We start from the raw sequence: 14875 nt of genomic DNA, 5'->3' as shown, positions 1-14875 counted from the left end.
ACCACAATGCGTCACCCCCTATACCCACACAAACACACACATACACATCTACATACACAAGAAAAAGGCTAACTCATTGCTAAGCTCGAGATCATCTAGAAATTGTATTTAAAGCGAGCGATAAACGTAAGAGAACAAAAACAATTTATAGTTAAAATACAAAATAAAGAGTACACAAAAATTATGAAAAATTCATCGACTTTTTGTTTTGACACATCAATCAATCAATCAATCAATCCCCTTCAATCACTTTCAGTTCACATTTTAATCCATACCCATACCGAAATACTATGATATATCTATGGAATATACCCCAAAACAATTGTTTATCTTATGAAATTGACTTGAAAAAACTGTTGGAATACACAGAGATACGAGTACATATTCTAAACTACTAGCCTAAAGGATAAACCGATCAAAACGGATCAAAATCGATCAAAACTGATCAAAACCGATCGAAACTGAATGCGAATGGAAATTTTGAGTGCATCTTTGCCAGCAAACCTTATTCTATATGTAGTTAGATATTTGCTAAAAAATTGATTGAAAAAGCCGGCAAACTACTATGAAAAACCAACTAAAGAATACCAAAACAAAATTTACACAAATTCAATGAATGAAATAAAGATTTACATTAAATGTAAAAAATACAAAATCAAGATTGTTTGATGTGGAGTTGTGGGGGTACATTTAAAATAGGACCTAAAGAGTTTCAAAAATCACAGAATCATGAGAAGGGACCTCTGAGAATAAACATGTATTCAAACTTTTGAAAGATCTTTAAACTTAACTTAGAAACAGTATTACAATATTCTTGTAATAGGATAAAGAGGTGTAAAGTAGCGCTGCAGAACCTCCATTTAGGAACGCGGCAGGTGATTAAGTACATTTCACTCATAACTTCGTAATTATAACAAAAAGTCTTATACGTAGCGCTGCCCTATAAGTCTGGAGCCTAATGATTTGATTGGTTTTCAAAATATTCTCCAACATGCATCCGCTGAAACCAATCTTTAAAGCAATTTTACTTATCTTAAACGATTGTTGTGTGGCCAAATGTAAAGTTATGCTGTATCTGTGTTGAATGTATCTTGGTCCATTTAATGCCCAAAGATGCTCATCTATCTCATGGTATGGCATATGACATAGCCAATAGCCAATGGCCAATCCAACACAGCGAACCAAGTTGAATCCACGTAAACAATCATAAGACAAAATTTCAAACTTATTCGAAAAACTCGAGGCATCATTTGGCCAATCCATTTACCAATCTTATAAATAGAAGAGGCGATATTGACCTGGTAATACAAAAAAAGGAATTAAAAGGCAGCCCTCGTATACCTAGCGATTTTAACTGATTTGATTTTGCGTCGATTTCGATTCTGTCAGCTGTTTCCAGACCAAAACAAAATCTTTTCGACTTACGAAACTGATTCTGATTTGGGACTTGCTTGCAGTCCACAGTGTTCTATTCTTTGATAGCGTTTTATTTGTGGTTTCTAAGTTATTCAATCAACTGAATAACTTGATTTCCTGCATATTTTCCACGCCAACATTCCTTGTGAATAGTTGCCTTAGAAAATGGCTTCCACAATGGCTGCAGTCTCAAAGGCCAGGCAGGCAGGCAGGCCCTATGCCAATGCCAATGGACAACCTGTTGCAACGCTACCAACCCCACCGGAGAAGTCAAAGTGCAAAGCTCAACTTTTATAGTGACTGAGCGCTTAGCCTCGTAGTCCGGGGCGTAATCCCTCACCATCCGGGCGGAAGCAGAACGGAACTCATTAAAACGGCATTAGCATGCAGGTCGCTTTTTATGTCGAGTGATCAAATTAATATGCCATGAGGAGTGGCGGAGCCGAGAGTAATGCCCACCCAACTGCTACGCCTCGGCATGTGGCACGGTCATTGTCTAGGCCTGGGGGTGGTGTTGTTGTGCAACGGGTTTTAGGGGACGGACTGACGCTGCATTGGCGCCACCAGAAAAAAGGGTACCTGGGGGGTTGGGCGTGTGGGGATAGAGGTTATACGCCTCCGTTTGCCGCCTACGTCGGCAACAGGCTGTTGTTGCTGCTGCTGCTGCTGTTGCTGGTGCTGGTGGAGGAGCTTTTCTGTCCGAAATCCCCAGCCCACACACAAAAGGAAGACCAGCGCAGGCGCCTCGCTGACACACTAACACAAATGCAAGGGACAGGCGCAGTGTGTGGCACTAAAACACTGGACTGTGAGGCGGAGCATGGATTCCGTTCGGTTCTGGGCACGAAAGTGAAAGCTGCGACTTTCAAACTGTTGCGTCGTCCAGGCAGGGATTCGGGACTTCGAGCAAAATCAATAGCAATCAAGTTTTGGGCCAATAACCAAACAGCTGTCAAGCCAACCTACGTCAAAGGGATACATTGTTGTTGCTCTGGAGAAGCTTTTGGAGCTGACTGCGGTACAGTTTTCAGAGTACATTGGTAGCCACAGCCAGTTGGGAGCATTAAAATTGATTGAGCTGGAGGCTTGATGGGATATATCCAAGAGAAAGGTTTTATATTTCCGATGATTTGTGTGGGCTTAAGAAAGTGTCCTCACTTTTTCGGACACGACTGTATGACAAATGACATTTAAACTTCACACACACGCGCCCACATGGGCAAAGCTTTCAAAGCTTTTGCCTTAATAAGTAATGCGTGTGGTGTGCTTGCCCTAACCTACAGCACTCACACACACACACTTACAGTTACGAAAGCGAGGGAGAGAGGGAGGGATGGGAGGCCCTAAGCGAAATGCGTAGGAATTTGAATGCTTTTTGTTGTATGAATTGACTCTCACATATGGGCGAGCGTGTGTGTGTGTGTGTGTGTGTGTGTGTGTGTGTGTGCTTGTAACTGAAACTCCGAAGACCGCGACCGAGACACCGACACCGACAGAGACAGCGACACAGGCGACCGAGACCCCAACAGCCAAAGCTGCCTCCAAACGAACGGCTTTTTCAGTAGGACAGGCAGTCCTTCGGCTGACGGTCAAACGCGAGCGACAAGCAAGACAGTGGGAGCAAAGATATAACAGCAGTGGCAGCAGCAGCAGCAGCAACGAAACAGAATCGAATCCAACAGTGGCAGTGGAGCAGAGCGGCGGAGCAGTGTGTGCAAGAAAATCAAAAAAATTAAAATGTAAAGACCCCCTACCGCCCCAACACAAAATGGTGTTATATACCAAAAACCGTTAATAATATTTAATGGAAATGCCAAAAAGCAAACCGAACAAATATGGCGACATTCGAAAGAAAGCTTTTTGATTCCGTGACAAATTCCATTCCCTCCAGCGAAAAGTGTGCGCTGTGTGTGTGGTTTTCTTTATTATTTGGTGAAAAAACGAAAATTTGACACTGAACTTCATTAAAAAGACTCTTACATATATGTATATCCGTGTTGGCTTGTGTGTGTGTGTGTGTGCGGACAAAAGCAGTGCCACAGACAGGATGCTATTTAAAGTGACAGCCCAGAAGCATGCTACAGAAAAACACCATATGCTGGGGACACCAGCCACCGTGCGATGCGATGTTCGTTGTTTTCGTTGCTTTTGTTGTGGGCGTCGTTCTTGAGCTCCTTTAAGATGTGACGGGCACAGCAGCATGCAGCTGGAGACCCCCTCTCCGACTTTCCCTCTCTTTCTATTCCTATTTTAACCGAAACGGTCAACTTTTGGTGTGTGTTCCATGTGTGCGTGTGTGTGTGTGTGTTGGCTTATTGCGTCGTTAGCCTGGCCCCCTGGCTTCTCCCTTGCCAGGACCCTCTCGCTACCCTTGTTCAGACGTAGGCGTGGAATAAATTTATTTTGTTATAAAGCATAAAAAAAAATAAAATTCAAACATGTTGGCCATATCAACAGCGAGGCGGCAATTAGACGCCACCACACACACACACACAAACAGTGCCTACAAATCGTACGTCATCCGTGCGCCTGCGAACACCTGCACTGTAGACCGCCCACACACACACATACACACCCAGAGAGACAGGGACCAGAACACCCACACAATCAAATGTTACCGGCGCTCTCGCAAGCTCTTCGACTGGCTCTCTTTTACACTCTCTCTCTCCAGAGCCACACACACTCTAATTCATGCTCTCTCCTAACGTAGTTTTCTTTCGGCTTTCTGCTGTCGTCAGTCGCTGACGTTATTTGTGCGTCAAACAGAAGTTTCCGGCCTGGCTATAAGAATCTTTCTCGAGCACAAATTGATCACAAGTTATTTATTTTTGTCTCGTGTTACGACTCTTTCCAGTACGTGTCCATTCATAAGCCCAAACAACCACCAAAAAAAACGAGAGAGACAATATAGGAGAGTCCCCCAGGCCCCCAGAAATCGAGAAAACCCTTAAACATCCATCAGGAATTTGCATGTCTTCGTTCGTTTGCGCTGAAAATGAAATAAACAACTACATGAGCCACGCCATAAATGTCAAACTGAGGTAAGTTACTGCAAATTGCATGCATATCTGCCATATATAGTGTATATATCGTATAAAAGAGCGCCCTTTGAGCGAGCTGGCTAAGTGTTTTGACCTTTGGTATGCGTACAATATATGGCAACAGGTGCCGACTCTCCTCCTGTCTCCTGACTCCTGACTCTACCCTCGTTCTGTCCTGCAAAGGAAAGCAATTAACGGCGCGTGTTTCTCGATTACGAAAGTTCTTGAACCGTGTAATTCTAAACATTCAATTAGGTTCTAAACAAGGGATTAAATAAGTTCTGCCTGGAGTATCTTTCTGCTTTGGAAAGAGGCTACTCAATGTGGGTTTATGGGCTTTTCTGTATTCTACGCGACAGATTACAAAATCGGAGGCTTACATTATATATTAACTTATCGCTTATCTGATCAATTATAAGTCGTAACTTATTGGGACTTTAATTTAAGGAATCTGCATTAAGTCTTAAGCACTCTGCCGATTAAAATACCTCGAGTATCATCACCAGACAGATTCTCGGTAAGTTTTTGTGGCACAGCAGCAGTAGCAGTTAGCACTGACCATGCTCAAATTGCAGCAGCAACCGTGTTTTAAAGCCCCAACTGTTTTCATTCCGATATTGGGAAAATTTTCAAGAGAAAAATGTCGAACGAGGCAGCCACCACAAGCATACAGTCCAAGCATACCGTCACCAAGGTCCAGGAGTACAAAGATACTCTGATCCAGATGACAGAGCTGCTGGTGACCAGGCGCTTCCCGGATATAATCGTGCAGCTGAACGAGCTGCTCACAACCCCCATGTTCAAGGAGCGCAATGTCGAAGAGATACATCAGGATGTTAGCATACCGGTCCTGCCGCCAGATCTTGTACAAAATCATAGCGATAGCAGTGATAGCGATAGCGATGGCCATGGCGATGACCAACCGGAGAAGAAGCGTGCTCGCAACGATATTGTGATGGGATGCCCAGTAATGGCGCTGCCAAGCGGCTCCGTGTCTTGCAACCAGTCGATCTGCGAGATAATCGACGTGGTCAAGCCCAAGATCCGCGCTCTGATAGAGCATGCCAATGTCTTGAAAATGTGGATATCGTTCATGATACCGAAAATCGAGGACGGCAACAACTTTGGCGTCTCCGTCCAGGAGGACACTCTCACCGAAATTCGAGCCGTCGAATCGGATGCGGCCACCTGGTTTGTCCAGATCTCGGCCTACTTCCGCTCGCGTGCCAAGATCGTGTCGAGTCTGGCCAAACATCCGTACATCGAGGACTACCGACAAGCCGTCACCGAGCTGGACGAGCAGGAGTACCTCAATCTGTGGCTTGTGGTGTCCGAGGTTCGCAACCACTACTCCTCGCTTCACGATTTAGTCATCAAGAACTTGGAGAAGCTTAAGAGGCCGCGCAACGCGAACACCGAGAGCTTGTACTAGATATATCGAGGATTGAACAACTAAAACTATAAGAGATCCTTCCAAAAGAGTCATAATAACAATACAATTCAAAGTAAAGTTAAAAGTTAATTAATTAATCCATTAATAATAATAATAATGTACGTATCGTGTCTATAATGTCTTGTGGCTAAATGTCTGCTTTTTTTGTTGTTATTAGATCGCTGCTAGAGCGAATTGAATGGCTGCAAAGAACTTAATCTGCAATGACAAGATACATCAATGTTTTTTTTTAAGTTTTGAGATGTTTTAACGTAGACAAAAAAAACCGAATTTAACTATATTAAGAGTATTTTGTTTGAACTAATATGATATTAAATTATTAACACAATTAATGACAAGTACTACTCCCAGCTGCTGGATATTTATCTATTCCATCTCAAATTTAAGTTTCCAAGACATTTGGTTGGAAAACTCGTAATTTTAATGATACATGATACAATTTTTTAATGAAGCAAATGATATTGATTTCCTCAGAATAATAATAATTGATTTCCATGAAAACATTCATAAATTAAGCCAACTTTTGTTGAAAGAAACCTTTTGTTGTGGAAGTTGTTTTTCCTAGAAATTGTTTCTTTATGATTATCTCCCGAGACTGTTCGGTTCTAAAAAGTGGTTGATATTCCAAATTAAATGTTCTTTAATTTCAAATACGAGTAAGGTTTCTCTATCTTTGTAATTTCTATCTGTTTCAATGGATATGTATAAGTGTATATGTATAAGTATATCTTGATGAAGTCTTTTAGATTTCCTCTACAGAAAGACGAAGCAGAAATTTGCTCTACCTTTTCTGCCATAAAGCCATTGAAGATATGGGTATATGGCCGTCCCAGTTCACACAGAATTGTATCTGTGTACTTATTAAACTCAAAAATGGTGCATGTTTTCATGGTTGGCAATGGCTCGCATGCACAAATACTCGTATCATGTCCTATAAATCTTTTTGGCTGATAACGAATTTGTTTACATAAAAGTTTTGTATGATATATGTGTGTGTGGTATTGATAAGTTATCTTCACAGCGTTGTAAAAATATGATAAGAAGGATACACAATATATGAATCGACAAAAGCCTAAACCAGATTGTTTTCCATGCTCTGAGCACCGCGGCATCCCTTTACGACTTTGTTTGTGGCAGGACACTGGTGGCGTACCAGGGCGGACACGTCAGTTGTTGTCTGCAGGTGGCAGGACATGTAACTTGGACATAATTTGAGTCTGAATATCGTTGCCATTGACGTTGGCGATGACGATGATGGTGGGACGGAACGGGACGGGACGGTGCGCTGCGGCAGCCATGGAATGCCTGGAGCAGCATTCATTCATCAATCGGAGGCCTGCTGGGCGTGGGTTTTGTGTCAGCTCCATTGCGTTTGATTGAATGCTATTGACATTGCTGTGATGGGCCGTATGCAGCAGGCAGCAGTCCGGGAGCAGCAGCAGCCGCAGCAGTAGGCACAGCAGCCACAAGTGCGTTAAATATAGCCTGGCTCGATCCGGGCCAGAGCAGGACCACTTCTCTGGCTATAAATGTCACACAAAAGCCCGCTGTTTGATTAAGAGCTGCGTAAACAACCGGAAGCGGTGTCAGCACAGAGGCGGATGGTGATGGATGATGGCCGTGCAGGCGTGGACAAAGGGCGGAGCCGCAGGAGGCGGTTCTGGTCTGATGGACAGCTACTAAAAATGAAACGAAAATATTTTCGCGTAAACATAAACAAGTCGCCATATAAAACTGAAATTCATAAGCGGACCAATACTCGTATAAAAGCGCTCTCCGGATCCCAATTTAAAAGCAGAACTTACGACGCCACTTTAGTGTAATATTAAGCAAACACAGATACACACAAACACTCACACACACGCTCAAACACTCAAACAGTGGGGCAGCTATGAATGCATGAATATAACATTATGTTTTGATGGCCTGTAAAAACAAAGTCTAGCGAATGCACAAATATTTCTTTACTGTCCGGCCGATAGCCAAATACCCAAACAAGTTTCCGTTTTTTGGGGGCATACAAACAGCCAATGAATCCGGTCTTGTCTGGGAAATGGAGGCGAAAGTAGGCTAAAATTTAAGTGGATTTCATCCACCTAAACTTTAAGAACAAAATGTTTAAGGTGGTTTATGAAGGCTCAACGGAGTCTCGTTTAAAATTGCATCAAATATTCTGGCCATCAGAAATTTAAGGTTTAAGTTTCCTCTTAAATTTGTAAGGGACAAATATAAGTTTGTTTGTATATATAACTAATTGCACAACCTTTTTTCAATGTATAGGACGAGGGTTCTATATCAATCTTTGCTTCGATATTTTTCCTGTCCCTTTCCTTGTCTGCTACTGTATTGACTTAGGGAGCAAGGAAATTCCTAAGAAAGGAAATAACTATGTTAATTTCTCGACAAAAATTTTTCTTTGCAACACAGAAAAAAGGAACGGCTATTCCGAGAACGGAAAAATTCCTATAAATTCACAAGATTATTCCATCATTGAAGGCTCTTGTCAAGACTTTTCTGTCTCTCTTGCTCTTTATGTTAATAATTATGATAATCATAATCATGGATATACATGGCTAGTGCAATCATCATTTGGCATTCATTTATATAAGTTTTAATTGCAAATAAGAGCTCTGTCCTTTCACGGAGGGCAGATTCCCTATTGCAAATCCACCTGAAACACGAATTAATTACCAGCTTAAGCCCTGTTTTCCCGGAAAGTCAATTCAACCCCATCCGACTCCTGCACCCATTCGACTGCTGATGGATCGGTGTTAAGGTGGGGTGTTGGACTAGGATCAGGGTACGGACAGCTACTGAATGCAATTAATTTTAAACTAAACAAATATTAATCATAATTCCCATTGGCTGGAGGAATCCCCGTGCGATATCAGGCACGTAGGACCTAGCTCAACAAATACCCCCCCACCCAACACACACACCCATGAGGACACACACGCCTCGGAGCAAACACACACACACATAATGACATCAGAGTAGGGTCCTGGTCCTGTAATGCCGTCATATGGACAAATGTCTGTATTACAAAAACCTCGACTACGACGAACGACGACCGACGACCGACGACGACGACAATCCATTTACTTAATGAGATTGCAAGCGTTTTGGTGACATTGAAAACGCGTTTATTAGGGTTGCCCCCATTCTAGGCAGACCTTTCTGCCAGCCTGTAGGGGTGTGCCAGGCAGCAGCAGCAGGGTGCAACATCCCCCAACCCAAGACGGGGGCATAACAAATGCTTATGTGAGCCAAGTTCATTCATAAAAGGAGCTGCGTCAGGCGTCAGGCCCACAACAGGAGGAGGAGAAAGGCGGGTGAGGAGACAAGTGAACAAAAACAGGGAGAAAAGCACTGGGTACACCCAGAAAATGCTATAAATAGCCCAGGGACGCCACACCAAGCGAGTGCGGGGGTATATCAAGTTATAAATTTTCGGAAAAATGAAGAAATCAGTGAAGTGGGAGAAAGTAGGGGGCAGGCAAGCAGTAGGGAGTATAGAAAGCTGGGAAGTAGGGCGGGTGGGTGGCAGGATCCATTGCGGTTGGTCGTTTAAGCTTAGCTCAACAACTGACTTGGCACTTTCTAAAGAAGACAGCAAGTAGCCGTGCCGTAAAACGGAAAATGAAAGGAAATTTAGGCAAATACAATGTGCCTAGGAGGATGGTGGGAGTGGGAGAAAGTTCGCGCTGTTGCTATTTTTGGACCCCCAGCCAGGGAGGGCTAAGGAGGGGGAAAGCCCAAGCAAGAGAGAGACGGAGAAGTTTCGCGAATGCTCCACTCTACTCGCACAAGCACCGCCTTCACAGAAAGCTTCACGTCGAAAGCTTTTTCGTGGGCGTCGCGTCACCGCCGCTGTCGCTGCCAACGCAACAGGAGCGCTAGGCAACAGCAGCTGCTGGCGAAGCAACAGTGAAAGCTTTGAGCTTTTACCACTTCCCCAGGCCAGGCGCACTTTCCAAGCTGGAAAACTGGAAAAGTCTTCGACTCGTCGTCGGTTCGCCGAAGCTCGTGCGTGGGCTTCGGAGCCTCGGGACCGCTGCCGCTGCTGCTGCGTGCTCTGCTCTGTCCGTTGCTACCTGATGCTCGGATGCGACTCGACTTTCGGTTCAGTTCAACCTGGGGAGCGCAGCGGAGTGAACGCTGGGCCGAGTGTTGAGCGGTTAAATAAGAAAAGTGCCTGAAAATCCCAGCTAGTGTTCTGCGCCAGCTACTTCATTGCCAGCGGACCAGAGAGTCTGCCCCGACGACTCTCTAGTGTGCCTGTGCCTGTGCCCGTCCTGTTCCTGCTCCAGTCCTGATAAGCAGCCCTTCGACCGTGTAAGCCTAACATATGGCAGCCAGCATCGATGCCAGCCCTCGGCTTTTCATATGGTGAGTGGAAATGGAAAAAGGAAAAGTAACAAGAAAAGTAAAGGGGGAAATATTAAATGCAAAACTTCTGCATCTGCAACTTTGTGACTGTATAATTTTTTTGGGGCATAAGAGCAGGGCCAAAGTGGCCCTGAAAGTGTTCACATACTTTTTCAATTAACTGTTTTTTAAACACAAATCCGACAGGCAGGGTTGCAGCGAAGTAACGGTGATCAGCGTTGACAGCTGCGCCACAAAGTAGGCAACTGTACTTACGATGCACTCAGGCAGAAGCGAAGCTGCCAACTCGATTCGATTCGGTTCCACAAACTCAATTATAAAATGTAAATGAATCTCATCTGGCCGTCCGGTCCCGTCTTGTTCCGCCCTCCATAGTTCATTAATTCTCTCGACTCGATGACAATTGGCATGTGTTGCACGATTTTAACAAATTATTATGAAATTGCGCAGCCAAATGAATACTAATTTGATTTGCAGCACTGTCGAAAACAACAATATAGCGCAGAAAGGCCAGTCCAGTTAGTGAAGAGAGAATATTATTTGTGACAAGCTGAAAATGAATTATCAGTTTCCATATAGATAGATAGATAGATAGCCGCGACCGATAGATACAGATAGAAAATTGTAGGGAGTAGGCAGAGATGCAGATAGAACGCAAATTTATCTACACGCAGAAAAGCCGTTGGTGGGAGGGAGCATAAAGCCAAAGTGCAGCGCAACAGTATCGGGTATCCAGTACACCTCCGACCTGTAATTTTCATGGGATTTTCCTGGCTGCGAAACTGCGCAATTTGTTTTTCCAAGAATTCGAAAATTGATTCCACTTCCCCTCCAGTCTCTCGCACACGCACACGCCCACTAGGATGCACAATCAGGAGTCCGCATTAACAACATTATCAGTCGTGGCCTTCGCTGGAAAAACCCTCTGCTTCATTATCCTTGGGTCCGGGCTCCTGGCTCCTGCCTCCTACATCCTCATACACGACAGCTGCATTTATTAAGGGCCAACAGAATAAAAAATATGGCACATAAATGCCAGCAAACGGAAATGCTTATGGGCGGAGCAGAGTGAATACCCGAGCATGCAGCGGGGGCAATTTGTTGCAAACTCAAAGGGTTCGCTGGAAGTAAGCACGTAAGCAGCTTTGCAGCAGCTCCACAAAGGGGTCCAGGGTCCACTGCAGTCTGTACCTTGCAAAATTCCTTGAGTACTCACATTTCCTGGGATGCTTATAATTGGTGGGCAAAAGCGCTGGGAAATGGTGTAAATGGCCAAATGGAAAATCAATTTTCTACAAGTTTGCTCTAAGAAAATAATTCTTTCAAATGAGAGTTTATAGACCAGTATCTGGTTTCTGCATAACAATCGCAAGAGGCTCTTGGTAATTAAGAAAATAAATTTGATTTGCATTTCGGTGTAAAGAGATTTCTAGGAATTGTTCTCTTTTGAGCCTCAAATGTAATTCCATTGAAATCCATTCACAGAGGGTTAAATAAACTCAATTATAAAATGTAAATCAATCTCTTTCGACTGTTTTTTCATGCGAAATGGGAAATGCATTGCAATTATAATATACTGATGGGGATTTATACAAAAAAATCATCAAATTCCGTTGTATGAACAAATGATTAATATACGTACAAATGCACATGCAGTATACAAATTGTTTGTATGTATTATGAAGTAAGAGTAAGAGTAAGAAACTTATGGAATACTTTAAGATTGTATTTACTACAATATCAAAGAAAATCTACTTGTTGCATACTTACGTATTATATAGAACGAGTTGGTAAAGGTCCACGACAGTACGGTACCGAAAGCACCACAGCATGCTCTCTCGCTTTCTTTGTGCACTCTCTGTTCGGAAAAGGTCCAGATATAATTGTTAGGAAAGGAGTAGGAGACATGGACAAAGCAGACCGCGCACCTCCATCAATTATTATTTTATTTTTCATGATGGGGGAAGTATGGAGAGTGCGAGAGAGCAGACAGACATGGCTATATACTCGGCAATCGATGCTAATCAATAATCACCCACTAACCCAAACTAATGAATATATATATATTTTAAAGATATAGTTCTATTTGCTTTATATACGAGTACATCTATATACTTTAAGGAAGAGTACACTCTGCTCATTTCTTGGCCACCCTGAAGTTTAGGGAACTGTTGATTAGGGAAAAACCATCCGAAATCAAATAATTTCCATCAGAATTTCGACTGAAATTACTAAAATACTCATAAGCGTTATTCCAAAATCTCTCTCATTCAATTCAGTCCACTTAGGAGAATAATTATAAGCTGATCCTCCTAACTCGGCCAAATTGTGGAATTACCCCAGGCTGCCAATTTTGATAATTGTCCTGCCACACACAGCTGGAGCACCACTCCCGACCCCCTCCCGGACCCACTCCCGCCCACACCCGAACCACTCCCAACCCACTCCCGCACCACTTCCCACCCACTCCCGGACCACTCCCAACCCACTTTCAATTGCCGAATCCAGCTGGCAAGCTATCTAATTGCTTTTCACATTGTGTGTGTGTGTTCGAGAGAGTGTATGTGTGTGTGTGTGTGTGTGTGAGAGAGTCGGCGGAAATCCCCTTTCATGCTGTGTGGGCCCTAAAAAAAAGCAAATTATGAATTGTGTATTTGTAGTCGTAGATGGGTTGAATGGTGCACATTGTGTAGGACGGAAACGGAGTCAGGATAAAAGCGATTTGTTATCCCTTAAGCGGGACCAAGCATGTCCTCCTGCCCCTGTGCCTCAATTACACAAAAGGATCTGAGGAAACTTGAGCCTGTCGAGGCCTTAAATCAACTGTGCCACCTGCCACTCCCACTCCCACTCCGACTCCCACTCCCACTCCGAGTAGACACACCTCCACTCAGGACCTTCGTTTTACGCGCTTTTGTATCAGTCCCGCTCTGTTTGCCACCGCTCGAGCTCGATATTCACAATAATGGAACCCTAAAGAGCTCTAAAGTGCAGGCAAACACCTGCCAGGGCCCTCTCGAATCCCTCTCGAACCTGATCCAGAACCTAAGCCCAGAACCCATTCCAGCCGCACCAAAGGGCAAACACGCATCAAATCAAATGGCAAAAAGCTTGCAAACACTTCACTTCACTTCGGGCCAAAATATATCGGCGAATACCCAGAGGCAGTGGCAGAAAACCCACATTTAACCCGACAGATGGAAATGGATATGGAAAAGTCAGAAAGAAGAGGCAGTGGCACAGCCAGTGGGAACATGAAGCAAATACAGACTGCCACATCATCGGCGTCATGATTAGCTCAGCAGTCTATATACACAGAGAGCCCCAAAAACCTTATGTGATGAACTGTGCTAGAGGGGAAGAGCCACCGAAGCAGAAGAAAAGCCAGAAGCCAAGAAGGAGACCCTAAGCCAAAGAGCAAGCAGGTTTTCATACTCGGGCGCACTGCGGACCGACGGATGGCACGGGGCTGACGGGAGCGGACAGGCGTAAGGACAATGGTAAATCTTGCAGATTTTGGTCAAGAAAATACCCAACGAAATGTGAAACCCAAATCAACTTGAAAGTGAATAAAAACCACCAAAAAGGAATAACTTTGTAAGTAGTACAAGCACTAGGCAAGCCACCTCCACCGCCACAGCCGCCAGGAGGCCGCAAAGCGAATGAAAACTTTTTAAATGTTGCGCCTAGACACACCTTCACCGGAAGGAAAGGAAAAGGAGGCTGTGGCCCTCAAATAATCTCAGAAAAAATGGGACTAGCGACTGATGTATCTACGAACCATAGATTTGTGGCAGGTCATTGGAAATCCCAATAAGGCAGAACGGGAGTAGTAAGAGGAGAACCAATGCCTGGCTGATAGATCTTAGACTTCTGGGACAACAGCTTGAGACATTCTTGCAACAACTTCTGTGTTCCAGCTCCTGGTCAGTGCTCCAAGAGGCAAGCACTTTGGATTGGCATCTAAATTGAACGGAGTGGCTGTTGGGGTTGGTAGTAAATTATATTGCCCACCGCTGCCTTCTGCTTACTGTCAACTGATTTGTATTTCAGCGGTGTTTTCAATTCCGCTGATTAAAGACGACCCGAGAGCCCGAGAGCGGCCAACTTAATCAATTTCCGGCAGAACTGTTCCGTTCTGTACTGTCCCCCGTCTTTCTTCTTTCTTTCGTCTTGAAACTGTGTGGGTGCCCTCCCACGGAGTGGAAACTCTGCCCCTCTCCTCAGTGCCTCCTGCCGACACGCGCGAGCATTTTCCAGTCATCCACTATAAAGCCAAGAAGCCAAGAATACAAAGTTTCTACTTTTCCGCTGAAAATTTTTGCGCAAATAGCAGAAAGAAAGAACGAAGCAGCAAAGGAGCGAAGAAGCGGAGCAGCACCACCCGTGCACGTGCTCAACCAACCCAGCTACTATACGGTCTGGTGAATCCCCACAATGCAAAACTAAAGCCTTTTTTACGGCTGCTGACGACAGCTGCAAATTAAATAAAATTAAGCCGAAAGTTAGAGCCAGCTATTTATTAAGTGGCTTTGCGTATTGTCTCTGCCAGGCTCTAACGGAGGCCCAGCAGGGC

At 44.1% G+C, this 14875-nt stretch overlaps 2 protein-coding genes across 3 annotated transcripts in view; both read left to right on the top strand.

Moving 5' to 3' along the window:
- The first annotated feature begins 4368 nt into the window (after positions 1–4368).
- Positions 4369–7001, top strand: LOC108163607 (proteasome activator complex subunit 3-like). The gene is made up of 3 exons (XM_033393049.1): positions 4369–4457; positions 4905–4974; positions 5033–7001. Exon 3 carries the CDS (start codon positions 5098–5100, stop codon positions 5887–5889), a length of 792 nt encoding a protein of 263 aa, XP_033248940.1. The 5' UTR covers positions 4369–4457; positions 4905–4974; positions 5033–5097; the 3' UTR covers positions 5890–7001.
- The window catches only part of LOC108163606, a 42193-nt gene continuing 31687 nt past the window's right edge, over positions 4370–14875 (top strand). The window contains exon 1 of one of the 2 annotated variants that reach the window (XM_017298997.2): positions 4370–4457. Coding sequence is in view for 1 of the 2 variants with exons in the window: in XM_017298996.2 (XP_017154485.1) it covers positions 10275–10299 (25 nt within the window). In the remaining variant the exon portion in view is untranslated. Of the gene's footprint in view, positions 4458–10035; positions 10300–14875 lie in introns of those variants that run through there. The other variant, XM_017298996.2, reaches the window with a different exon arrangement.

Source organism: Drosophila miranda, chromosome 4, assembly GCF_003369915.1.
Source record: "Drosophila miranda strain MSH22 chromosome 4, D.miranda_PacBio2.1, whole genome shotgun sequence".
Classification (NCBI taxonomy): domain Eukaryota; kingdom Metazoa; phylum Arthropoda; class Insecta; order Diptera; family Drosophilidae; genus Drosophila; species Drosophila miranda.
This window is presented reverse-complemented; position numbering and strand designations above follow the sequence as displayed.